General features: G+C 41.1%; 2 protein-coding genes across 2 annotated transcripts; both read right to left on the reverse strand.

Moving 5' to 3' along the window:
* Positions 1-2,953: 2,953 nt before the first annotated feature.
* On the reverse strand, positions 2,954-7,005 carry LOC110687304 (putative receptor-like protein kinase At4g00960). Its single transcript, XM_021863937.1, has 7 exons — positions 6,044-7,005; positions 5,265-5,396; positions 5,034-5,152; positions 4,636-4,846; positions 4,303-4,540; positions 4,040-4,190; positions 2,954-3,943 (listed from the first exon to the last, which is right to left on the reverse strand). The coding sequence occupies exons 1-7, from the start codon at positions 6,858-6,860 to the stop codon at positions 3,614-3,616; spliced, it is 1,998 nt and encodes a 665-aa protein (XP_021719629.1). The 5' UTR covers positions 6,861-7,005; the 3' UTR covers positions 2,954-3,613.
* A 4,254-nt stretch (positions 7,006-11,259) lies between these two features.
* On the reverse strand, positions 11,260-26,967 carry LOC110687181 (putative receptor-like protein kinase At4g00960). Its single transcript, XM_021863795.1, has 8 exons — positions 26,735-26,967; positions 25,720-25,790; positions 24,958-25,086; positions 24,734-24,861; positions 12,507-12,717; positions 12,185-12,422; positions 11,703-11,853; positions 11,260-11,603 (listed from the first exon to the last, which is right to left on the reverse strand). Exons 1-8 carry the CDS (start codon positions 26,965-26,967, stop codon positions 11,304-11,306), a joined length of 1,461 nt encoding a protein of 486 aa, XP_021719487.1. The 3' UTR covers positions 11,260-11,303.
* Between the last annotated feature and the right edge of the window lie 264 nt (positions 26,968-27,231).

A 27,231-nucleotide genomic window follows, 5' to 3' on the forward strand; every position in this document is an offset into this window, starting at 1 on the left:
AAACTGGTGCGAAATTATCTTTTTCGCACCGTTTCAAACCGGTGCGAATTAAAAAAGAGGGAAAAAAAAGGGATAAAGGGATTTCGCACCGGTTCAAACCAAACCGGTGCAAAATAAAAAAAAAAATCGGGGTATACGTTACTCTGCTTCTGCTTCTTTTCTTTCTTTCTTTCCCCCTGCTTTTCATTTTCAAGTTCTCTCACTCTCGTTTTCGCCCTTCTCTTAGCTTCGAGTCTTCGACCACCTTTGAAGTTCCACCTTTCTCTGTATCTCTCCTCCATTACGCGTGCTCGTAGTTCTCCTTTGAAGTGCATTCTGAGCTTTGTCCATATCACTCCTCCACTACGCGTACTATTAATTCTCCATTGAAGCGGATTCGAGCTTTCTCACCTCTATTGAAGCAGCTTCGAGGTAAGAATTTGTTTTTATCCTTTTTAGATTGTCGATTTCAGTTATCGCAATCTAGGGTTTGTCGTTGATTTGATTTTCGAATTTAGGGTTAGTTTACTACCGCATAAACTTGCTGTGCATTGAGTTGCTACCGTAGTTCTCCATTGAAGTTGCAACCTTTGGCCTGTGTCTTGAGATTCTAGGGGTGGGGGAATGGTTTCAGGGGTAGGGGTTTCGAGTCTACGGCGATTTCGGGTCGGGGAAAGGGGTGGGGGTTTCGGATAGGGAAAGGAATAGGAGTTTAGGGTGGTTTCGGTTGGGGAATTCAAGTTTTGGGCGGTTTCGTTGGTGGGGCTGGGGCGGGGGTCTTTTACGCTCATGTGGTTCTGGAAGGAGGGTGGTTTCGGTGGTGGTGCATGGGGAGGGTGTGGCTGTCTGGGCTGGGGAGTGGCTGTTAGGTTAGGGAATTGTTTAATTAATTTTTTTGATTTTAGAATTTTAATTAGATAACTGAATTTATTTTCGATTTTGGGGTTTCATTGTTGTATTATCGAAGTTAATATGTTGGATTTTAGGGATTTTTGAATTCAAATCAAATGAGTAGGCAATTTAATTTTTAGTTTGAATTTAAATTTTATTTATTTGTAATTTTATGTAATTGAGATTGGATGAAATCAATTTTTTAGTGGTAATTCGGATGGTGAGGTGAGTGGTGGTGGTGGTTGGTAGATCTGGGCGGCTGGGTGGGTGTTTTTTTTTTTTATTTTGGGGGTTCGGATGGTGAGGTGGGTAGGTGGTGGTGGGTTGAGGATATGGGTTAGGGTTAGGGTGGTGTGGAAGGATACAAGTTAGGGTGGTGGGTGGGTTTTTCTGCGCAGGCAGGGTGGGGAGGGGTTGACAATGGGTTTTTTGGGTGGCTGAAGGTGGTGACAGGCCGTGCCAGTGGTGGTGCGGCATGTTTTTTTTTTAATTTAATTGCACCAGTTTTCGACGGAAATTTTCGGCGGATTTGTATTCCGTTGAAAATTTCCGACGGACTTTTCGGTGCCGAAAAACCTCTTCCGACGAAAAAATTCCGTCGGAAAAACTGTTCCGTCGGAAAAGGTCGTTTTTCCTACAAACGGTTTTCCGACGACCGGTTCCGACGGAAATTCCGTCGGAAACGGGTTTTCCGACAGAATTCATGTGATTCCGACGGATTTTTTCCGTCGAAAATGGCCTGTTTTCTAGTAGTGTCAAAGACATAGAGGGTGTTCCTCTTGATACCCTTAAGCACCAACTCAGAATCTCTGTAAATACCCAACTCCCCATTCGAAAACACACCAATGTACCCCAAATCATCTAGGGTACCCAATGAAATCAGATTCTTTCCTAAAGCAGGAACATGCCGCACCCTAGTCAAAGTCAACCTCCGCCCATCGACGGTCCTCAATCTCATGGACCCAATACCGGTAACCTTACAAGGGGTATTATTACCAACTATAAACCGTACCCCTATTGCAAGACTCATATGTATCAAACCAATCTCGACGTGGACTCATATGGAACGAACACCCCGAATCTAGAACCTAGCTATCAGGTAGATCGTCAGGCCTAGCAGAACTGACTAATGCTAAGTCTTCCTCTGAATTATAGTTCTCTTTCGGTTTTTCCTCGACTACAGCAGCTTGGGACTTGTTTTTTCTCACTGGACAATTAGCCCTATAGTGACCCGGTTCTTTACAATAATAACAGGTCTTAGTAGCAGTTTTACCAGATCCATCCATGTCGTTACCAGCACCCGACCCAACATTGTTCCCCTTGTTAAACCCTTTTTTCTTTTTAGGCTTCTCGGACTTAACAAGCAACCCACTACCATTATCCCCATTATCACCTATAGCTTTCTGACGAAGTTCCCTAGTATGAAGTGTTGTCTTCACTTCTTCTAAGGTCAGTGAGTCTTTTAAGGACTCTACAAAATTCTCAAAGGTCGACGGTAGAGACACAAGTAATATCAACGCAGCATCCTCATCATCAATTTTAACATCTAAATTACGCAAATCAAGTAAAATAGAGTTAAGTTTTTCTAGATGTTCCCATAAGGAAGTACCTGACTGCATTTGGAGGCTAAACAACCGCTGCTTTAGTAATAATTTGTTGGTCAACAACTTAGTCATATACAATGACTCCAACTTCATCCACAATTCAGTCGCCGTTCCCTGATCAGCAACCTCCGTGATGATATGATCATCAAGACTAAGTAATATGGTAGAGTGAGCCTTCTCTTCCATAACTTCTAATTGCAAGTCAGTCAGTCCGTCTCCTGACCCCAAAGTAGTACTCTTTGGAGCCAACGGACGCCATATCTGCTGTTGTTTTAACAGAGCCTTCATCTTAATTTGCCATAGCCCGAAACTATTTTTCCCGGTAAACTTCTCAATTCTTATTGTTGAATCTCCTACCATTGTTTCCCAAGACTTCTCCAAGGATTAAACCTGGCTCTGATACCAATTGTTGTGCGATAGAGGAAGCAAAGATCGAAAACAATAAAGAAACAACAAAGAAATTCAATGCAAACAACAAGAACAACACACCAAGAATTAACGTGGTTCACTATCAATGTGATAACTACATCCACCGGCACCGAGATCAAAGATTTCACTATAAACTGCAAAGAATTACAAAGATGAATCAAGTCTTTCTCAAGAACGGCTCTTTGTACCCTCTCATTACCCTAACACTAATAAAAGGAAGGTTTTATATTAATCCCTAAATAAAAGATACTTGGGCTCCAAGATAAAAAAAGAAAATAAGATAACTCTAACTTCCGCAAAAAACCGCGTCTCTATCATATTCTTCATCCGCCCGGTCAGACCGGGCATTGAGTGCCCGGTCGGACGTGCGAAGCAACTTCTAAATAGAGGTACTTTGCACTGCAAGTCCTCACCGCCCGGTCTGCCAGGGCATAGCATGCACGGTTGGGCAGTGGAAGGCTGCAATATTGTTCGAGTCACCTAATCATCTACAAATTGTAATATACAATTGATTAAAATTGCTTAAGAATACCAAAGCATGTTTAGATTAACAACAGTATAGTACTAAAAGTGTGTAGCTATATCAATAACGTGGAAAAAATAAATACTATGTTTAAGAATATGTGTATAAGAACCTGTTGACAAATTTTAAGGCTTGAGAATGACAATTAATTAGTCTTAACAACCTATCTTTCTCAACCTTTTCCCTACTACCGTGGTTCAGGTTCGGAGATTGAGACATCATTGACTGACCAACGTGCTGATTTTCCTGATGATTGATCTGAACCAATATCCTTAGCAAAATTTGAGTCCACTCTACTCTTTATGAAGAAACCCGGAGCTTCAGGTACCGGTAGTGTAACGGAGAAACTGTCTAGTGTAAGGACTGCTGTTGCCATAGTAGGTCTATCATCTGGAATTTCTTGAACACATATTAAGCCAAGATGTATGCATCTCATAACTTCGTCCAACGAACATGAGTCTCTTATCATTGGATCAACGAATTCCAAAGGCATACCATCTCTCCATTGCTTCCATGCCTGCAAATATTAACATTTTATTGTAATTTAATAAGTTAGTCAAGTTGTCTTAATCTTTCCTATTGATCAATAAAGCGAAAAATTCGTAGTACTTACGTAGCTTAAAAGGTCCATTGCTTCTCCTGTTTCATAAAATGAACTGTTTCGCTTGCCACTAATTAATTCCAAGACTAAGACACCGAAACTATATACATCTGATTTGTTAGAAAATTGTCCATGCATTGCATATTCTGGAGCCATATAACCACTGCAAGAAGCACAAAAAATTTAAAACTTTCTAATTAGTACATAGTATATACTCTACCTTTTTCCTTTAATTTTGAAAACTAGTAAGTCGAATTTGAATAATATATACTCACTATGTTCCAACGACCCTGCTTGTGTTTCCTTGGCTTTGATCCACTACAAATATCCTTGCCATACCAAAGTCTGAAACTTTTGCGTTCATATCGACATCCAACAATATATTACTAGCCTTAAGATCTCGATGTATAATTCTTAGTTGAGAGTCATGATGGAGGTATAGCATTCCTCGCGCTATCCCTCCTATAATCTTGTAACGTGTACCCCAGTCCAGTAGTCCTCGATTTTCAGGATCTGCACATGGATAGTAATAGTCAAGCGCTTAGATTAAATTAACATGGTACATGACCAAATCAAGATACCCCAATGAGATATAAGATACACCGTACCAAAAAGAAAATTGTCAAGGCTCTTGTTGGGCACATATTCATAAACCAGTAACTTTTCTTGCCCATCGAAACAGAATCCCAATAGCCTCACCAAATTCCTATGTTGAAGTTTGGCTACTAGTAAAACCTCAGTTTTGAATTCTTGTAATCCTTGACTAGAGTTTAGAGACAACCTCTTTACTGCTATTTTCTGCCCATTTGATAGTGTACCCTGTAGAACAATACATACATATATTAAAGCTCAGATCTAATCAAACATATATGAGTATTAATTCCACACTTCATGTTATTTTTACTAGTATAACAAGGTGCGCTCGTACTCTAAATTTAATTTAATCGTTACATTGGACCTAATAATAATGTCCTGTATTGTAAACAAGAAAAAATTGTTATCTTACCTTATAGACACTACCGAATCCACCATCACCCAATTTGTTCTCTATTGAAAAGTTATTTGTTGCAGATTGAAGCGTCGTTAGATCATATTGTAAGGACTCGACGGTTGTGAAGTCATCACCTTCAACATCATCCAACGAGCAAAATTTAGCTATGAAGTTTTTCCAATAATATTTGCATTTCTATTTTTTATTATAACGAGGGTAAATTGATTGGGATCATAATCAACTTACCAGTTTCAGAAACCACACGAGTCTTGGTTCTCCTTTTTTTGGCATAACAAATCCCGATAGCCAGTAATGCCACTAAGATACCCACAATGGGAACAACAATGGCGATAATCACATTTGTTGAGATTTTCTTCCCTAAACAAACATATTTTACATCAATAAAAAAGAAATTTTAATACAAATTAATAGAGTTCATTACCAACTATTAAGCTCATATATCAATACAACAAGATGTCCACATTATCATATTTTTCCTGCCATATATATAAATCATTAAAAAAAACAGTCAAAGAAATTGAGTGATTAGAGGGAAGAAGTCCAACATTGCGATTGCAAGAGAGCTGATGAAATATTATATTACTTACCAACAATTTACGGAGAAACTACCAAATAAAATCCAAAATTTGTGAGAAATATTGGACATGTTTTGAAGGTGTTTTAAGGTGGGTCAATGCTGAAAAAGTCGGTCAAAGATTAAAATCCAACCAAAGGTAATCAATTACAACATTTTACCTTATATTAGTTAGTTTCTTACATATTATGGGTTTTATTAGGTAGTTTTTCACAAAAAAAAACCCTAAATTGCAAAGTCAAACTTATACTTCGTATTTTAGTTCATAATAAAGTTGGTTACTTAAACATGCACGCAATCTGTTCATATAATCTATTTCAATTAATTGACAATAATCTTAGGGACAAATAAAGAGATAACTAATTATTTTACAAAAAATAATAAAAATTGTCACGCAGAAAGTTAGATATGGAGGCATAAACCAACGTACCACTAGATTGGTTGGAATCACCGGTGGGTGACTGTTGTGGAGGTAGTGGCAACGGTTGAGGTGGTGGGGCCACCGACGACAAATTGAAGAAAGGATACATCTCATATCGGACAACGCAGCTATGCTGCATTACTTGTGCACCTCGATTCAAATGAAACTGCCCAATACCATTTGCCAAGCATGTGTAACAATCAGTAGGGCTCAAGTCCGGTGTACACTGACCCAACCCATATATCGTTTGGAATGTCGTATAATTTACAAAATCCGTTGCAAATTTCTTCTGTGATCCTCCACTGGGAGCTCGGTTTGCAATCACGTTGTTCATCATGTTACCCAGAAGTTCCTCAAACCGTGTTGTATTCCCTGTTGCATTAGCCGTATTATACAACAACATCATGAGGTTCGAGTCCAATCTACCAAAAAACGACTGATTCGAGTATCTTACTATGCACTCATCTCGCCATACAAGTGCAATTTTTCGATTAGGACAGTTTATAGGGAGGTCAATTGTCGTGGCATTGCCAACACACGTTTGGCATGCGCTAGCGTTCAAATCCCCGCGACAAAGGAAGTGACCGTAAATAGGCTCGCCATTGTTAGAAACCGCTTGATGGTAGCCGTTTGGGTCGGTTGCATTGGATAAGAGATAACGGAAGAGGGTGTTGAGATTAGCTTCGTATTGGCTATTGTTAGCAAAGATTGTAGTGTTTGAGCCGCAATCGTAGGTTTGAGCACTTGTTGATTTGGAAATCATCAATATGATAATTGGCGTATAGATTGAGAATATTATCGAAGACCAACTTATTTTCTTAGCCATTTTTTTGTATTAATTTTTTTCTTGGTTGAGATCAAAATAGCTTTGATACTAAACGGCCTACTATAAAGCAAGGTATTTTAAATGTTTAGTTGGTTAAGGACGGGTCAAAGAATTCATATACTACGTATATGAGCAATGCTATAATTAACAAGTATGATAACTACACATTTGACTAAAATATATGATATGTTATTTTTCTACCTTAAAATTATGTTGAAATTGTGACATTATTGGTCCCACGGAGAAATTAAAAACACAGGACCGACTATTTGTGACGTGTATTTGCATGATTTCAAACTAATCTATTTAAAATACTACTCGCAATTGGATTAGTCGTTCTTGACTTTGTGACTACTATATGTTTGAATAATCTACGTTTAGAAAGTTGAATTGCATGTTCCAGGAAGTAGACAAGCAGATGTGACATTTTGAAAGGTGCTTTAGTTGGATCATTATTAACTAGACTTAGCTTTTAAACTAATTAATGTGTTATTGAAGTTATCAACAGGCTAACTAAGTTAGCTTAGTTTAGTAAGATAAGCGAAGCAAGGGAAGAATTGAAGTCCGAAGAAATATGATTTATTCTATTTTATCCTAAATATTCACCTAATAATTTATTCCATTATCACAAATTACACTAAGGGGGTGAAAGGTGTGAATAATTTATTCTAGCTAACTAATAACCTAATACTAGTGTGGGAAACAAGTGTGTCAATTAAACTGTACCAGCAAAGTAAGAAAGTTTGATATTACATCGAGAAGAAATAAAATATAAACAACTTAATGGTTAAATTCGTTTCAGCATCAATTTAGTTGTTTAATATGTCAATCTATCACTTTCACCGCTTAGTGACATATCCATATTTCCATACAATTCAAATTTACTTTTTAGATTATAGGAGTGCAAGTTTGAATTAGTCAAGGCTGAATAACTGATGACTAAATTTATTTGTTCTTTATTTCATGCCGACGTGTCCAATTTATGTACTCGTATCTTTCCCAAAATATATCTAAATGTCTGCAAGTCTTTGGACTTATATATAACACGGTTAGTTAAAGATAAAATTATCAAGTAATTTAATAGATAGATGTAGTTAAGTCGATCGAAGATGAAGTCTAATAATTGTAATACTAGTTTAGGTCTCGTGTCATATACGGTAATTTTAAAAGTTAATATCAACTTTTCATGTTAAAAAGTTCAAAAAAATCTTTAAAATATTAAAAAATATACACACTACTTTGATGTGAATTCTAATCAATAAATAAACAACTATTTTTTATTAGAGAATAAATATGAATACTTTTCTGAAGTAAATCAAAGTATGTCGCAAATCATGTTAATATTTTTTTTATTATAATCATAAATGTCTGTGTGGAAAGGTATATCAAATCTTATTTATTTCAAGTAATTACCTTTATTATTAACATATATAAAATATTATTTTTGTATAAGATTATTTTATTATTTTATACTATAATTGATTTTTTTTCAAAAAAAAAAATATACTAAGGACATACCAGGAGATGACACGTGTCATTGCTGGTGTGTCTTTTAGTATATAGTTATTGATTGATTGATTGTATGTTAGGTCTCGTTCATTTTACCTTATTTTTGCCAATTTAAAATTATTATCACTGAATTGAAATTATTTTTGCTGAATATATCTACTGGACTAAAATTATTTTTGCTGAACTGAAATTAATTTTACTGAACTGAAATTATTTTTACTGATTGTTTATTATATTTCTTCTTTGAAATTACTGATTTATACTGAACTAAACTTATTTTTCTTGAATTGAAATTATTTTACTGAACTGAACTTATTTTTACTGAACTGAAAGTATTTTTACTAAATATTATTTTTGTAAGGTGAAGTGAACAGGACCTTACTCCTTAATATGTAGTTCATTGTTTACTTAACGAACTGTTATTAATTAACATGCAAATGGTAATCGATAGATAATCACTACAATATTTATTTGAAAAATCTATTATGATGGAAACAAATAACATTCTCTTAAAAATAAACAATATTTAATTGCATATCACATTATGCATTACCAATAGAATAAAACATCCATTAATTAATGATAAAACTATGACACTAATGTCGTACGTATTAAAATTGATAAACCCGGGATTCATTCTTATAAGAACATGTCAAAATATTATTTGAAGCTTACAGTGGCAATGATTCATAACAACCATATATATCTTCCTCTACCTTTCCCAACCTTGGTTCGGGTTAGGTGAAGGAATGAAGGAGAGGCGGTGATAAGCCACGTATATATATTGTATTTAGTTTCTTAGTAGGCTAAGTTTAGGCCCTTGGTTTAGGTTGTATATATACCTTGTTTACACATCAATACAAACTAAGGATTCACATTTTTAACATGGTATCACGCCAATTACACTCTTAAAACCCTAAAACTTTTTCTTTTTTTAACGCTTAATCATGCACAATGGATGAAGATGGTAAGCTTGATCCTTCGTCTCCATTCTACTTTGGTGCTGGTGATCAGTCGACGAATTTGATCATTCATGTGGTCATGAAGGGAGACAATTACTTGGCATGGTCGAGGGCAATTACATTGTCTTTATGATCTCGTAGAAAATTTGTGTTCACGATAACACAAACGGAGTGAGAAGAAGAAATTAATGGATTGGGAGACGGTGAATTCGATGCTTGTCTCGTGGATATTGAGGTATATGGACCCTAAAATTGCTGCGTCACTGCCCTTTTTTGATGAAGCAAAACGCCTCTGGGATTACCTAGTACAGAGAAATTGTGTCTCTAGTGGACCATAGTTGTAGCAGCTACGGTCCAAGATCACCGATTGCAAGCAGATCAGATCAAAGGCATTTCGATTCAGGACTATTATACAACGCTTATGGCCTTGTTTGATGACCACACGCGACTCAAACCTCTTCATGGCTGTGAGTGTGGGCAATGCTCGTGTAGTGTTGCGGGTAAGTTTTCTGCGGATCGGGAGGAGGAAGTGCTACACCAATTTTTGATTGGTGTTGATGATGATTTATATGCTACTGTGCGCACAAACTTGTTGTCACAGCAACCACCTGTTGATTTGAACTATGCCTTTCAGGCTCTTCTCCAAGAGGGAGAGTCACGCGGCATTGCTAAAGGAAAAGCTGAGAAAGAGGCGGTGAAGGATGCTCACGCTTTAGTCGTGTCTGCTGCTCGCTCGAAGGGGATCCTGGATCGCCAGGATAAATCAAAATTATTTTGTTCTCATTGCAAGAAGATAGGACATGACGTCGAGGGTTGCTTCGTTCTTCATGGCTTCCCTGACTGGTGGCATGAACTAAAGCGGGCTAAGGGGGCGAGTGCTTCGTCCTCTAAACCTGCTGCCAAGCCTGCTGTTGCTTCTAATATGAGTTCGAGAAAGGCTCATGCTGCTGCTATTCGTGCCAATGCCGTGAGTGGGCTGCCCTCTTCAACAGTGACATCGTCCAAAAGTGGCGAAAATTATTCTCTAGCTGATTTAAAACCTGAAGACATTCGGGTTTTGCTCAATATGGCTAATCATCAACAACAAGAGAGGATGCAAGGTGAGCCTTTGTCTTCTTCTTGGATTATTGACAAGGGGGCATATCATTAGGTGACCAGTAATGAAACTTGCTTGGTGGATGTGCATACGATCTCGCCGTGTCTAGTGGGTCTTCCTAATGGTGATCAAGCCGTGGCTCTGAAAGAGGGCCATATTATTTTGATTGGCGACCTAATCTTGAAACATGTCTTATTTGTTCCCAAACAATTTAATATTGGTGTCTAAAACAATTGATAATAATTCACATTATTTTTTTTATGATCCACTGATTCTTTATATGCTATACAGGATGAACGTTCAGGGAGCTTGATTGGAGCCAGCGAACGACGAGAAGGACTCTACTATTTTCGACGAATTCCTACAGTATGTGCGGTGCAAGCTCCTATGGTGTCTGGTTTTGAGCTATGGCATAGAAGACTTGGGCGTCCGTTGAATAGAGTGGTCAGTTAAGTTAGTTCCTGATGTTCGTAATAGTTTTGTTAAGAAATCTTTGAATAAAGCCTGTGATGTGTGTCCTCAGGCTAAACAATGTAGGGATAGTTTTCCTAATAGTGATGTGTGCCTGAGTTCCAATCCAACCTGTGATGTGTGCCTGAGTTCCAATCCAACCTGTCCAAACTAACTTACGTAGTTTTATTCCAAAAATACCAAGTCCTCTTTATATACTTCTTCCGTTCTTTTATTATTTATTACTATAAAAATTAAGTATATTTTTTTTGTAGTGGGAAAAAGTAAAAGAGAAAAAGGTAAAAATACAAAATTATCCCAACTTAAAAATCAAGTGCTAAAAGTAAGCATATATATATATATATATATAATTGTAGGATAGTATTACTTACAAACAAGGATCAAAAAATGAATGAGATAGGTTAATTAATCGCGAGGATGCAAATTTGTAATCGTCTTATTTCGTGTATATACACTACCTAGAGAATCATTATCTTCTAAAATCTTAGCACCAAAGTAATTAGGTGGCTTCGGCGTTGGGAGACAAACGGCTTGGCCATTGAGGGCTGCAACAATGGAGCTCATTCTCGGCCTTAAGGCGGCATCATCTTGAATGCATAGTAGAGCAATATGGATGCATTTAGTTACTTCATCTATTGGAAAGTCATTTTGTAATTTTGTATCAACAAAATCTAAGGTCTTGTTATCATTCCATAACCTCCATGCCTATTCAATAAACAAGAGATACATTATTGACATTTCAAAAGTTAAAAATTTTGAGATGATTTTTTGATTTATATGAACCCTTATAAAATAGAAACTTACTCGATGTAGTAATGCCTCTTCAAGCTGCAATTGCTTGCAAAATCTATTTCTTTGACTGCTCACAATCTCAAGAACTAAGACTCCAAAACTATAAATATCTGATTTTACTGAGTAATGACCTGTTATTGCATATTCTGGAGCCATGTAACCACTGTATTTCAAAAATAAGAAGATTGATCTAATTAATAAGATCAGGTTTTTCAATTAAATTAAATTAAATTAATTATAGAAATCAGTAGTTTAAAAAAAATGATACACCACTAAATAATTCAGAGCTAGATTTCATTTAAAAAAAAAAAAGAAAAAGAAAAAAAAAGGGTATTTCAAAATAAGTTCTTGAAATATAAGTGTAGAAAGATAATAATCAATAAGTTTTATACCCATATATAAAAGGTAACAAGGGACTATATAATTTAAGTATTACTATATAGTTTGTCTATATACAAAGATAATAAAATTTATGGAAAGGTTTGAGATCTTACTAAGTTCCAATAATCCTTTTAGTGTCACCTTGAATTTGATCAACTCCAAAAAGTTTGGCAAGGCCAAAATCTGATATCTTAGGGTTCATATGTTCATCTAGTAATATGTTACTTGATTTAAGATCTCGATGAATAACCTTAAGTGGGGAGTCTTCGTGAAGATATAAAAGCCCTCTTGCAATACCAACTATAATATTGCACCTTATTTGCCAATTTAAAGATGCTTGCTTCGTTTGACCTGCAATACAAACAACTAGTAATGAGGTGCTAATGCACAAATTTACAAATTGTTTATTTTTAAACCTCAAAACTTTGTCGTTACCAAATATAAATTTGTCCAAGCTTGAATTAGAAAGAAACTCATAGACAAGTATCTTTTCTTCTGGTGCCACACAAAATCCCAAGAGCTTGACCAAGTTCTTGTGTCGAAGTTTTGCAACCAAAACAACTTCATTTTTAAACTCTGCAACTCCTTGTCCGGAGTTTTTTGATAGTCTTTTGACAGCAATTTCCTGCCCATTTTCGGGTTTTCCCTGATAATAAAAAGCTCCAAATAAATGTTAAGAACAATAGGGAAATGACATATAGTTCTGAGGGAGAATTCGTCATCCGAAGTCAATACTTAATCATTCTCCCCTATAGATCGAGTTTGTAATGTGATAATCCTCAATTTAAATTGTATTTGTTTTCTTTTCACGGATGTGGGGTGATTAGGGGATTTTTATCCGCCACGTGTCCTTCACGTAGGCCAATAGGAGCCTGCCACGTGTCAATCACAGATACGTCCTCTACGGACCAATTGAGACACGCCATGTGTCCACCCATGCCAAATGGGAAAATCGGCCAACAAGGCCCAATCCTGTTTAGAGGCCCGGTCAGCCCTAGGTTTACCCTAAACCTAGAGAGTGGCACGCTTCTCAAGACTATAAATACTTAATTAATCCTCATTAAAGAGGATCAAGCAATTAATCTCACCTGAAGAACAGAACAGAAACATTACGGAACACACTAATAACCGGCTGATCTCGCTAACAAAGCAGATTACCAACATTAAACACTCTCACCTAGAGAGATCTTATTACTTTAATTTCCGCATTAATTACTCCTTAATCAGGTACTAACTTGACCGTTGGAGGCGGAGCTCTCAGGAGTCTCCGTTATTTTGCAGGTACAGGCGTCCGGTTCCAGTCTCGGAATTGTAACTCTCCCGCAGGACATCAGAAAACCCCGAAACATTTGGCGCCGTCTGTGGGGAGAGTACTTCAGAGATGGCATCCAAGTCTGTACCGACTCCTGAAGAGAGGCGTCCCCTAGACGACCCTCAAGTTCAGTCGGACCATGACACCGAAAGTGAATTTGAAGTTGAAACTCATACAGCTCCAGACGGGACCCTAAGGGCCCGACGTACCCGTCATACCGAAAGGAGGGAACGGGAGCATCTTCAAACAGGAAGCGAGCCAGCAGGCGCACCGCCTGCTCGGCAACAGCCGACTGATGGGTCTGCTCCCATCACAAGGAACGAACTCATGACCTTCATGAGGGACTTCAAGGGAGAGATTCAAGAGTTGATCAACAAGAAGCCGCCTGCTTCAGTCAAGGAGCAGTCGGCCAAGAAACCTTCCACTTCACTGAAGAGGAAGCCAGTTCAAGGGCGAGAGGCGACTCCTCATCCTAAATCTAGGAAGCGGGAGCCACCTGCCCTTGATTTCACAAAATTCCGTTATCCTACAGGAAATAGGAAACCGGTTCGTCATATTCAGGCGGACGGGTCAAAGCAAACGTTCACAGATGCTCGGCTACTGCTAGAGCAGAAGAAGAGTGACCGATTGTCCGAGTCGGCTTCTACTTCAGACTTTCAAGACAGTTTGCGAAATGTCTCGATGAGGCATACTCAGTCGTACCATGAGAGTCAGTCAGGCGGCACCTCCCGTCAGTCCGGCTTTCATAGTGCCCAGGCGGTACCAAACTTACCATTTGTGCCGCAACAACAGTATTTTATGCAGCCACCTCCATTTGGTGGACCTACAGCAAAAAACGTCCAACCTATGGACTGGCAGCTACGGTTGCTTAGACTTGGTGAACAGCCGTCGGCCTTCTCCAAGGAAATTACTGAAGCCGCTCAGCCGGCCAAAGTGAAAAATGTACTAGTAGGCGCCTATGACGGCACTACTAACCCAGAAGACCATCTGATGGCATTCACCAACCTGATGTACCTTCAAGGGTTGGATGATCCCACTTGGTGCAAGTGTTTCCCAGCGACTCTCAAAGCAATCGCACAGCAATGGTTCGGCAACCTGCCGACTGGTTGTGTAAATAGCTTCAGGACGCTTGCTTACTTATTTGCCTCCAACTTCGCCATGAACATCCCTTCGAAGAAAACGACCCTTGATTTGGGAACAATTCAGCAGGGCGAGAAGGAGGGGCTTCGCTCTTACATCAGGCGGTTCAACCTGATGAGAATACAGATTCAAGGGTTACCGGATGAGGTAGCTTATACCGACTTTTTTAGAGGTCTCAAAGACGGGTCTACCTTCAAATTTGATTTGGTTCGAAAAAGGGTGGCGACTCTTCAAGAGGCCTTGATTGAAGCAGAAGCCTATATACAGGCGACTGATCTGTGTACGATAAAACAGTCGGACGGGAAAAGGTTCGACAAAAGAGAAGGACGACAGAAACAGTCGTCAAACAAAGATGAGAAAAGAGAAGAGGTCTGGGCGGCTGATTCCTCTAAACAGCCGGCCCAGAAAAAGAAAAAAGAATTCAAACCATACTCCCCAAAGTATGTGTTTAACAAGGATAACCAGTTTATCCTAAAAGAAATAAAGGGACGGATCTCAATTGAGAAGCCGGTCCCCATGAAGGGTTCTGCAAACAACCGGAACCAAGATAAAATCTGTGCTTATCATGATGACGTTGGTCATCACACCAATGACTGCATCAGTCTCATGCGGTACCTAGACCGCCTGGCTGAGCAAGGTGATCTTGACATTTATGTCAGAAAATCTACGGGGAACACTTCCTCAAGAAAGCTGTCGGCCAAAAAGAATCAACAGGCCGACAGCTCCGATACAGATGATGCAGTCGTCTACACCATTGCAGGCGGCTTCTCAGGAGGCGGCCCCACTATTAGGGGCAACAAAGATAATATAAGGCGGTTAGATGTAAATTCCGTTCACCAAGGACGGCCGTCCAAATATACATTTCCTGAGATTGTCATCACTGAAGAGGATCTAGGAGGGGTAAGGGGGCCGCATGACGACCCTCTCGTTATTGAATGTAAAGTGGCCAACCAGAGAGTTGGCCGAATCCTCATAGATACCGGGAGCTCCTCAGATCTCATCAGCAGCAAATGTCTGTCGAAACTGAAATATCAGACTGACTGCATACATCCGGCCTCCCACCCTTTAATAGGGTTTGGAGGAGGAGTCGTCCACCCATTGGGACGAGTAGATTTACCCATTCGCCTGGGCGAAAAAGGGGAAGGACGACACATGGTAGTCCGGTTCCTAGTAGTAGAGGAACTCTCGGCCTACAACATGATTCTGGGTCGACCAACCCTGAATAATTCCAAGGCTGTTATAATCCCGTCTCTTATGTTGCTTAAGTTTGAGAGGGATAATGGAACAGTCGGCTCCCTAAGGGGAGATCAGAGGATGGCCCGAGAGTGCTATCTCTCGGATGTCAAGCCCACTGTTATGGCCACTGGGTCAAGTGGAGAAAAAACAGACCTTGACAATGTCAAGGAGAGTGCGCCTGTTCAAGAAGCAGGCGGCAAAAAGAGAAAGGCGTCCCAGACAGAGTCCGCAAGAAAAGCAAGAAAATAGCAATCATTGGCAGAGGAGCGGCCGGATGAGTTCCGCCCTCATCCGGCTGGTGAGCATGCGGACCTGATCTTAGACGACTCACGTCCTGATCGAACAGTCAAAGTTGGGACGACTGCTCTGAGAAACCTTGGTGACGACTTTCACAACCTATTGAAAGAATACAAGGACATCTTTGCATTTGAAGTCCATGAAATGCCAGGCATTAGTCCTGATCTGGCGGTACATAAACTCGCTGTGGATCCGAAAAAGAAGCCGGTACGGCAAAAGAAGCGGAACCATGGCGAAGAAAGAAGTCAGGCGGCAGCCGCCGAAGTTAAAAAATTACTTGATGCAGGGTTCATTCGGCAATGTTACTTCCCAGACTGGGTTGCAAATGTAGTGCTTGTTAAAAAGCCGAATGGCACTTGGCGAATGTGTGTAGACTACACAGACTTAAACAAGGCGTGCCCCAAAGACAGTTACCCTCTGCCTAAAATTGATAACCTGGTCGACTCAACAGCCGGCCATGCCTTGATGAGTTTCATGGACGCCTATTCTGGTTTCCATCAAATTCCCTTATGGAAGAAAGATCAGGAGAAGACGGCCTTCGTCACTGATCAGGGGTTATACTGTTACACGGTCATGCCGTTTGGTCTTAAGAATGCCCCGGCTACCTTCCAACGAATGATAAACACTGTGTTCTTTGATCAGATTGGGAGAAACGTCGAGGCATATATTGATGATATGATTGTCAAGACTAAACTTCAGAAAGATCATCTGTCGGACCTCCGAGAAACTTTCGCCACACTCAGGCGGCACCGTGTCATGCTCAATCCCAAGAAGTGTGTATTTGGAGTTGAGTCTGGGAAATTTCTCGGATTCCTTATCAATCAGAGAGGAATAGAAGCGAACCCTGAGAAGGTGCAGGCGGTCATTGACATGCAGTCGCCTCGTACCATCCGAGAGGTTCAGAAGTTAACAGGTTGTCTAGCGGCCTTGGGAAGATTTCTAAGCCGATCAGGCGACAAGTGCCTATACTTTTTCCAGGCAATTAAGAAAAAGGCAAGGTTTGAATGGGGGCCGGATGCTGAGGCCGCCTTCCAGAAATTAAAAGTTCACTTGCATTCCTTGCCGAGGCTGGTCAGCCCTTTGCCCAAAGAGGTTCTCTACATGTACCTGGCCGTCTCTGATCATGCGTTAAGCGCTGTTCTCCTTGCTGAAAGGGACGGTTGTCAGCTCCCGGTCTACTTTGTCAGTCACGTACTGAAAAATGCCGAGTTGAGGTATCCCCTAGTGGAGAAATTTGGTCTTGCACTCTTCATGGCTGTTAAAAAATTGAAGCCCTACTTTTTGGCACATACAGTCGTCGTGTATACAGACCAACCTATCAAGCAGCCGCTGACCATCATGGAGTCGTCAGGCCGAATGATCAAATGGGCCATAGAAATACAGAGCCTCAAAGTTACTTTCGAGCCTAGAAAAGCAGTAAAGGGGCAAGCCTTTGCTGACTTTATTGTAGAGATGACTCGTCCTCCTGACTCTCAAGTTCCAGACCAAGTATGGAAGGTATATGTGGACGGAAGCTCTACTTCAAATGGTTGTGGAGCAGGCGTCGTATGTCAGTCTCCAGAGGGCGACAGGTTCGAGTATGCTCTACGCTTCAGTTTTCAGGCTTCAAACAATGAGGCAGAATATGAAGCTTTACTAGCCGGGATCCGCATGTGCAAGGCGGCAGGGGCAAGAAAAATAGATGTCTGTTCCGATTCACAATTGATAGTGAGTCAGTACAATGGCGAATATGAAGCAACCCATCCGGCCATGATCAAGTATTTACAGGCGGTCCGACAAGCAGTCGGCTCCCTTGAGGATTTCCATCTGATCCAAGTGCCGAGATCAGAAAACAACCAGGCGGATGCACTGTCAAAATTAGCATCATCCGCCTCCTCTGATACTCCTCGAACTGTTTTTTGGGAAGTAATGGAGAAGAGAAGCATCGAGGAAAACCCTATTGGAGTCCTAGACAGAAGCTCAACCTGGATGGATTCAATCAGGGCATATCTGACAAACGGTACACTGCCGGATGATCCTCAACAGGCGGCATCACTGAAAAAACGAGCCACCTGTTTTGAAATGATTAAGGGAGAACTTCACAAGAGGGGGTACCTTCAACCCTTCTTAAAGTGTGTTACTCCAGAAAAGGGACGAGAGATACTAGAGGATCTTCACTCTGGTTACTGTGCTTCTCATATAGGTGGTAGGATGCTTGCTCAAAGGGCAAGGCGGCAGGGCTAATTTTGGCCTACTTTGGAAGCAGATGCAATGGAGATGGTAAAAAAATGTGACAAGTGCCAAAGGTTTGGCAAACTAATTCACCGTCCGGCTACTGACCTCACTACCATTCACAGCCCAATACCGTTTGCTAAGTGGGGCATGGACATTCTGGGTCCATATACGCCTGCTACAGGCGGCAGAAGGTACATACTTGTTGCCGTTGACTACTTCACTAAATGGGTAGAAGCGGAGGCTGTAAAGGGAATCAAGACGAAAGATGTAATTTCATTCATTTGGAAAAATGTCATCACTCGGTTCGGGGTTCCCATGTCTATGGTTTTTGATAATGGTCCCCAATTTGAGACGCCTGTTCTCAAAAGCTGGTTGGGAGACCAAGGAATTGCAAACTACTTTGCATCTGTCGGCTGTCCACAAGCAAACGGCCAGGTAGAAGCCTTTAATAAAATCATCTCAGACGGTCTCAAGAAAAAGATTGAACGAGCAGGCGGCCTATGGGCGGATGAACTACCACATGTTCTCTGGGCCATTAGGACGACTGAAAAAGGGGCGACTGGAGAAACTCCATTCCTCCTAACTCATGGTGCGGAAGCTGTTCTTCCAATAGAACACTACGAGCCGACTCTTCGAGTAATGCTATATGACGAAGAGGCAAACTGGGAAGCCATGCGCCTGGCATTAGACTCACTTCCTGAAAAGAGGGGCAATGCTGTTTTGCGCCATGAGATCTATCGCTTGAGAATGACTAGATCATACAACAAAAAAGTACACAGGCGTCCACTCAAAGTAGGGGACTTTGTACTTAGAAAAATGGAAGCAGTTGGTAAGGCTAATGAGTCTGGCAAACTAACTCCCAACTGGGAAGGACCCTACCGAATCTATGAGGAAGTCAGGGACGGTACCTACCGTCTGGAAACACCAGACGGACAACCGTTGCCTCGAACTTGGAATGTAGATAATCTTAAAAAATATTTCTTCTGAATGATGTAAAGTAAAGAGCTACTTAATAAAGTTTGCACTTACTATTCAATTTTGTATTACGAGGGGCATGTCGTCTGTACCTTTACAGTCGGCTACTCTCCATTGAGTTTTTCACTCTATCTTCAGAGGGGCATGCCGTCTGTACCTTTACAGTCGGCTACTCTCCATTGAGTATTTTACTCACAATACTTAGCTAAAAAGATTAGGGCCTGGCCGACCCTGTGCCTAACAGGCGGCTACCCTTCTTTTATTTAGCACCTACGTTCACCAAGAACTTACCAAGGCCACCGGCCGAATGATCAGACCAGGCGCCAAGCCAACTGATCAAATCTACAAAACTAATACGACCTGTCCCAACATCATAGCAGGCGTCCGACGGCATCCCTCCGGATGAAATTCGTCGCAGAGAGCAGCTCCCTTTTGGGTGGAACATTGTTCTATAAACTAATTACACGGCACCTATACGACTGTCCCCAAGGGCAACCACGTAGCCGTTTTTGAGACAAGGATAACTCTATCACTAACCAAACCAGTGGTAGCAGTTGACATCTGAGTCAGATGACCGCCTGTATTACTTGGGATAAATGCAGGGGGTACCTATTGAGTTAATAGCCAACAAACATTGGCGAATCAAGGGGTCTAGCCGGCCTACGCCGCCTGGTACCTCTACTTCTCAAACAAAAGTGACGGCGACTGAGTAACTCCAACGTTAACTCATAGTCACTCCCTCAAAATTTGGTATGGAACCTAAAAGGTTTGAGTCGTCCGCCTGTTTTTAACAAACAAGGGCACTCAAACCCCTATTCCTACTAGGTAACCTATTGAGTTAATAGCCAACAAACATTGGCAAATCAAGGGGATCAGCCGGCCTCCGCCGCCTGGTACCTCTACTACTCAATCTAGATTGTGACGAAGACTAAGTAACTCCTATGTTAACTTAACAGTCACTCAAACTTAGTATGGAGCCTAAAAGGTATGAGTCGTCCGCCTGTTTTTAACAAACAGGGGCTCTCAACCACTACTCTTGCTAGGTTAACAAATTATGAGTTAAAAGCCAACATTGGCATAAAAAGAAACAACCGGTACCCGCCTCTTGCTATCTTTACTAAATTCCTTGGCGACTAGGTAATACTCTATTTACTTGGTCAGACCACTTTCCTACTTGGTTAAAATTACAAAAAGACAGGCACGCCTGCCTAAAAAGGATCCAGACAAAATAGTTCGAATACCGATTGAATAAATGGCCGACTGATCGTCTATCCTGGAAACAGACAACCAGTCGTCCAGGGGCATAGGCGGCGTACTAACTATCCGTACCTGTCTGCAACGTTCGGCCATGTACAACAGTCGGTCTAGTAAACAATGGGATATTAGATATGGAATACTTGGACAAATTTGAAGCAAACAAAAATTCATTAAAAATAAGCCGGTCATTAAAGACCAGCAAAATATTCAAAGCCCCGGCCCCCTGGCCGGGTAAATACAAAGCAAACGGCACGCAGGCCGTGGAAAGAATACATTAAGCTTAAGAAGGGGGCAGTTCAGTATTAGCAGCTGCCGCCTGGTCAGCACTCTTCTTGCTGGACTCGGCTTCAGCTGCATCCTTTTTTGATGCCTCACCCCTAAGTGGCACAAGCGCCACAACCGGCTCCTCCTCCTCTAACGCATCTCCCAACGCCTCTTCTTCAGCAGCCGCCAGGATCTCTTGATTATATGTTTCCGAACACTGGCGGTACGTTCTTTCCCAAGAGGCAAAGTCGGCATTGGGAACAGGCGGCCCCATGTCATGCGCTGGATTTGAGCGGAGTCTTCCATCATCTCCTGGACGAGCTCTTTCTTCTCTTGCTCGACCTTTTCCGAGAGCTCTTGGGTAAGACTCTTCTCTTGGCTCACCAGGCGTTCTTTTACGCTGGCCAAGGATTTCTCCATGGCTTCGTAAGAGTACATTTTTTGGCGAAGAGGTTTCAGCTCGGCCTTAAGATTTGTGATGGTCGCCTCCAGCTTGTCATTCTTCTTCTGGGCCGCCTCTAACTGAGCCCGAACAGCGGCGGTAGCCTGCGCCTGATAATAAAGAATATCAATGGTCAGTACTTCATTTTGGGCAATTTGAAACATTGCCTTGTCACAGTCAGAGGCGGCCATAGCTTTTGCAGCCTTTACCTCTTTGTCCTTCCGATCAAGCGGCTTGCGAAGGCCGTTAACTCGGAGCAGGGCCTAAGTACAAAATAAAACAACAGGCGTCAGTTTCTAAACAAAAAAGATAACAGGCGTCCTGGAATTCAAATACTCAAAGAGTATACCTCAGCAAGGACCCCTGCAATCCCATCAAGGTCAAGGGTGCCGACACCCCTGACCGTCTCCCTTTCAGATGGAGGAACTACTTTGATCATGGACTTGGCTACCTCTACCAAGTCAAGCCCCTGAGGGCCGGCTACATCAAGCGTAAAAAGCAAGTTAGACCTAGTCAAGAAGGAAGCAAGTGTAAAAGTTTTTACAAGTAATTGTCCATACTTCTAGGCGGCCCCGCCGGGGTTTTAGAAGAAGTGGCCGGCTGCTTCTCAGCCGCCACTGTTTTCCTGGAAGACCCAGGAGAGCTTGCAACAGTCGTCCTCCGGGCCTTGGGGTCCGGCTGTTGCGAGGAAGAAGCTCTTGGAGTGCCTGACTAAAAAAAAAAAAAAAAAAAAAAAAGAGTTAGTATATGCATAAGACAACTCCTAAAAGAGGAAGAGTTTCGAAGCCTACCAAGGGTGCCCCCTTGTTGGGGGAGTCGGTACAAGACTGTTGCATGAGAGAGGCCCGCAACATGGCCGCCGCAGTCTTGGATGCTGTTATTTTACTCATGGCGTCAGCTGCAAAAAATAAACAGCAAAGTTGGTAAAAATCCCAAGTAAACAAGGCGTGAAAAAACAGAGTATTTGTCAGGCCGGCTACCTCTAGAGCACCGACTGTTGAGGCCACATGCGGCCAAAAAGTACTCGTCATAGAGCCACTTGAAGCTCGGGACGCAGTTTAGGGGTACTTGCTCTCGTACCCCTGAAGTAGAGTTCACCCTAGTCTCTACTTTGAAGAGTCCTTTGTCTAGGATCTCTTTTTTAGCCTTTGGGGGAACAGGTGGCATGCTGCGGCCGCCTGCGAGAAGAGGCGGATCCCTATTCCACTTGTTAAAGCGTTTGTTCAGCTCCGTGTCTGAACCCTCGATAATAAGGAAGGTGTTCCGCCAATCCTTTTATTTGTTCGCCTTACCTCTCGTCATGAGGTAGCCCCTATGGCTTGTTAATTGATACCAGCCGGTACCTCCCGACTTAGGGGTCCGGCTGAGATAGTTCATGTGGGCGAAAGCCTCAAAGCTTGGCTCCACCCCGTACATTTCGCACCCGGCCACATAGCCGAGTACGTTTACCCAAGAGTTGGGGGCTAACTTCCATAACCCCAAATCATACCCATCTAAAATCCGCTGAACAACCGGATGTAATGGGAAGCGCAGTCCAGCTTTGATGGCCGCCACATAGCAGCCAAAGCAGCCGTCATCATAGCTGGTACCAGCCGGCCAGACGACAGTGTCTTCTGGATCCGGCACGAACAGTAAAAATTCGGGGCCCATTCTGTGGTTAGCTATAAAGCTCTCCACTTTGTCTTGCATGGCTGCGATCCGGCCCCGGGGTACCGTGCAGTAGTAGGGGGTGTTTTCCTCTCTGTAAGAGGAGGACGGCTCCGCCCAATTGTCCCCCTTCTCAACTGCATGAGAAAGCCTCGCCTCTTGTAGGCGGTTGTTTCTTTCTTCTGAGCCTGGAGAAGCGTGGCCAGAAGAGCTGGACTCGGACTCGTCCTCTGACGAGTCCGAAGAGGACGACTCCTCCCCTCTCCCAGAGGGGCCCGCCTCCTCTCCCTTAGAAGAAGAAGGAGGAAAATTAGACATATCAACGGTGAAATGGGAAGGGACCACCTTGACCCCTCCCTCAAAACTGTCGGCTTGGCAGCCGCCTCGTTTCACTTCTACATCTGGCGCCTGGTCAGATGTTTCGCTAATGAGCACCCTTTGGGAGGAGCCGTCCGAGTTTGAGATCATAGCAGTCTTTTTTGTTCTGGCCATCACGTTCTGCATAGACACAGATACAGTCGGACTTTGTATAAAGGGCAAAGATGGGTCCAGAAAAGGGCAGGCGGCACTCCTAGTCCTAGATTCAGCCGTCCCCGGTGACCGGCTGATCACTAACTTAGGTCGTGTCGTGTGCTTCCGTGGTGCCATTTCAAAAAATAAAAAGAAAATTAAGAGTAAGAGAACTGAGTTACCTGAACGAGTGACGGTTGATGAAGTTCTGAAAATCCTGTGCAGTCGGCTTGTCAGAACAGGCGGTAGGCAGAAAAGGTCCGAAATGTCAGAGCAAGTTCAGGGGTCCGAATGTTCTCACAAAGTTCTCAAATGTGAAAATGACCGAAGTCAGCACTTCCTTATATAGGCAAAGTGAGAAGGCGAAGGGTCGCTTCCAAATTCAAAATTTGGGCGGGAAAATCTCTCGGCCATTTATAAGGTGACACCTGTAGCAGGCCGTCGCCTGTCACCGTGCGGCAGTTGTCACAGGTGACACGTGACCAGTCACGTGCCACCTGTGAGGGGCAAATGATTAGGGGATTTTTATCCACCAATCACCGTCTGACAAGTGGACCAACCAGGTTCCGCCACGTGTCCTTCACGTAGGCCAATAGGAGCCTGCCACGTGTCAATCACAGATACGTCCTCTACGGACCAATTGAGACACGCCATGTGTCCACCCATGCCAAATGGGAAAACCGGCCAACAAGGCCCAATCCTGTTTAGAGGCCCGGTCAGCCCTAGGTTTACCCTAAACCTAGAGAGTGGCACGCTTCTCAAGACTATAAATACTTAATTAATCCTCATTAAAGAGGATCAAGCAATTAATCTCACCTGAAGAACAGAACAGAAACATTACGGAACACACTAATAACCGGCTGATCTCGCTAACAAAGCAGATTACCAACATTAAACACTCTCACCTAGAGAGATCTTATTACTTTAATTTCCGCATTAATTACTCCTTAATCAGGTACTAACTTGACCGTTGGAGGCGGAGCTCTCAGGAGTCTCCGTTATTTTGCAGGTACAGGCGTCCGGTTCCAGTCTCGGAATTGTAACTCTCCCGCAGGACATCAGAAAACCCCGAAACATGGGGGGTGAAAAATTAGTGATAAACTCACATGTAGAACCCGATCAATTTAGTAGAAAAGGTCTAAATAATAAAGAACTAATATGGAGTGATAATGATAATGTTAATTAAGATCTTTTTGAAGCATGTTAAACAATATCAATTTACCTTGAATGCAAAACCCATAGCAAGCATGTTTTACATGGAAATATCATAAAAATCTCTTTATTCTTTCAATTATTTTGGCTAATCAAAGGATACTAGATTTTGGGATCATATCAAAGAATTGAAAAACAGTTTTGTTTTCATATTACCTTATAAACTTCACCAAATCCGCCTTCTCCAAGTTTGTTTTCTGCAGCAAAGTTTGTTGCTGTTCGAATCGCGTTTAGATCAAATTGCAAGGAGTCTAGTACAGCATTTTTAATCTCACACACTTCCACTGAACAAAGGTTCAAACAATAAATAAACCAAAAAATGTTATCAAAGTTGGTTAACAAATGTGCATGTCCATTGTCCAAGTTCAAGCCTTACATACAACAATTAGATATTTGGGTGGCCTTCCTCTTGCGCATACTACTCCACACTCCATACAGCAACATAATTGATGTTGCAGCGAGTATTGGTAAACTAACTAAAAGAATAGTACGCTTCCTCTTAGCATCACCTGCATGTTCAATTCACCACAATCACTGTATGTAATTAATGAGGATGTCAACTAGCTTGATTGGTTAAACTTTATAATTCTCTCTACAACAAAAAATATATATATATATGTATAGTAATTGTGGATTGTTGAGATTAAACATGATGAATTTCATATAAAATGAAATCTCAACATAATGTTAAATCAGGTGCATCAATTATTTATATATGTACAATCTCAATTGTACGTTAAACTGATATATGTATGAGTGCTTTAATTATTCCCTCTGTTTTTAAATAAGAGTCTCACTTGATCTAACATTATTGATCAAAAATAAAAGTCTTATTAAATTAATCCATTGTCTATTATTTATTCACTTTTGATTAACTAAATCTCATAATCTTGGTTTTTACTTTTCAATTCTAGTCAATCAAACCTAGCCATATTATTATTCTCTATTCACATTTAGTCAACCACATCTAATATTATGGTTAAATCTTTAGCTTTAATCACCAATAATCTAATCTAATCATCTTTCTTACTCTATGTTCCTCAAACGTTTGCAAAACTCAAATGAGATTTTTAATTGCCAACTTCATAATGCCAATATGCCATACGTATAAAAATTATTGGCAAGTGAAAATTTTAACTTACTCTTAGAAAGTGATGTTGCAGAATTTGGTGACAATGAAGTTGACAATGATTGGAACGGCTCACACACCACCCTGAATATTAACAAGAAAAAAGTAGTGGTATTTAAATTACTAAAATACAATTCATACAACGTATTTGATAAAATTGTGTTACCTACACTCGGACTATTTCTTTGGATTGGACATATTAATTAAATTTATTAATTTAATAAAACAATAATGTATAATTATAACTACTTATTTAAATGTGGTCCAAGTGAAAACTAAGTTATTAGAAAAATACTACATATATTTGATAAACTATTTATTATGACTACTACATCCATTTCTTAGACCTTTTATATTAAGCTTTAAATACATAAATTTTTGATTTTTAAAAATTTAAAAATCCAATCATATGGTATACCATAACTATGGAGTACTTCGTATGAAATTTACAAATCAAAGTCTTAATCCTATAAGTGGGGTCGACTACATGAACCAAATTTGATTATTCGGTGTAGTCATCGGCCAAAATCTTCCTCCTTCATCCCTTATGGTCCAATGCATCATCTTCATACAAATCCATATAATTCATATCATTCCTAACTCTTTCAACCAAGTCATGAAATTCACAAAAGAAAAACGAAAAAAAAAAACATGACTACGGAATATGATGAAAATAGCAAATTATAAACTATTGTCCAACTAATTGTTCCTATTTGGATAGTTTTTGTAAAACAAGCCAAGTAGAAAAAACTTTCAAAGACGGATTAAGTATGATATTTTAGTAAATTGAAAAAACAACTAGAAAAGTCATATGAATGCACCTGGCGAGGCTAGGTGACGGGCAGAATGTAACGGTATACGACGTCTGAGGGCTGGGACAGATGAAGGTAGAATTGGCAACATCCAACGCATAATTGTAAGCGCGAGGGCAGCCCTTTTTGAAGATTAACGAGCCTACTGAGAAGCTATTACGTTCACAGTCGTTGCCATTTGTACAACAAGACTCATTTGTATGAAATGCGTCTCACGAGCTTCTACATCCTATTATGGTACCATTAGTAATCACTCTATGATCGTCGGGGCATCCGTATTCATAGTCAAACACGCAACCAGTCAACGCACAACGGCTTCCATTGCTACCTTGTGGAACCATCGTCACTGGGAGGTTGTATCCAGCAACGACGTTAGCATTATACAAATCTTGGTTACCATTATGAGACGTATTCAAATCGATAAAATTTACCGGGGTTGTATATGACATGCCCTGGCATTCTATCTTGCCAGTGCCGCAATCACCGGTGAGGCAACGGAAATTTCCTGTCGAGGTATTAGTGGTGCAGAGGGTTCGCCCCCAAAGCCGGCCCGACCAACCTGGTTGTATGTTAATCACCTTCGAATCATTTCGTAGTAAGGGAAATCCATTCGAGACGTTAATTTTCGAGCTAGCCCCATTGGTTGTGATTATGACCGGCCATACCGTGTAGTCGCAGTTGTTTTCTACCTTCAATGTGATTGCCACTCCTGA

This window comes from Chenopodium quinoa, unplaced genomic scaffold, assembly GCF_001683475.1.
Source record: "Chenopodium quinoa cultivar QQ74 unplaced genomic scaffold, ASM168347v1, whole genome shotgun sequence".
Classification (NCBI taxonomy): domain Eukaryota; kingdom Viridiplantae; phylum Streptophyta; class Magnoliopsida; order Caryophyllales; family Amaranthaceae; genus Chenopodium; species Chenopodium quinoa.

What these genes read in the sequence shown, in the direction of transcription:
- LOC110687304 (XM_021863937.1), bottom strand. Translation starts at nt 6,860, where the DNA reads ATGGCTAAGAAAATAAGTTGGTCTTCGATAATATTCTCAATCTATACG. An exon ending in TGATTCCAACCAATCTAGTG is followed by an intron (nt 5,397 to 6,043) that starts GTACGTTGGTTT and finishes ATGTTTGTTTAG; the next exon opens with GGAAGAAAATCTCAACAAAT. An exon ending in TCGTGTGGTTTCTGAAACTG is followed by an intron (nt 5,153 to 5,264) that starts GTAAGTTGATTA and finishes ATGATGTTGAAG; the next exon opens with GTGATGACTTCACAACCGTC.
- LOC110687181 (XM_021863795.1), bottom strand. Translation starts at nt 26,967, where the DNA reads ATGTCATATACAACCCCGGTAAATTTTATCGATTTGAATACGTCTCAT. An exon ending in TGCAACATCACTTTCTAAGA is followed by an intron (nt 25,087 to 25,719) that starts GTAAGTTAAAAT and finishes TTGAACATGCAG; the next exon opens with GTGATGCTAAGAGGAAGCGT. An exon ending in CACCCAAATATCTAATTGTT is followed by an intron (nt 24,862 to 24,957) that starts GTATGTAAGGCT and finishes ACCTTTGTTCAG; the next exon opens with TGGAAGTGTGTGAGATTAAA.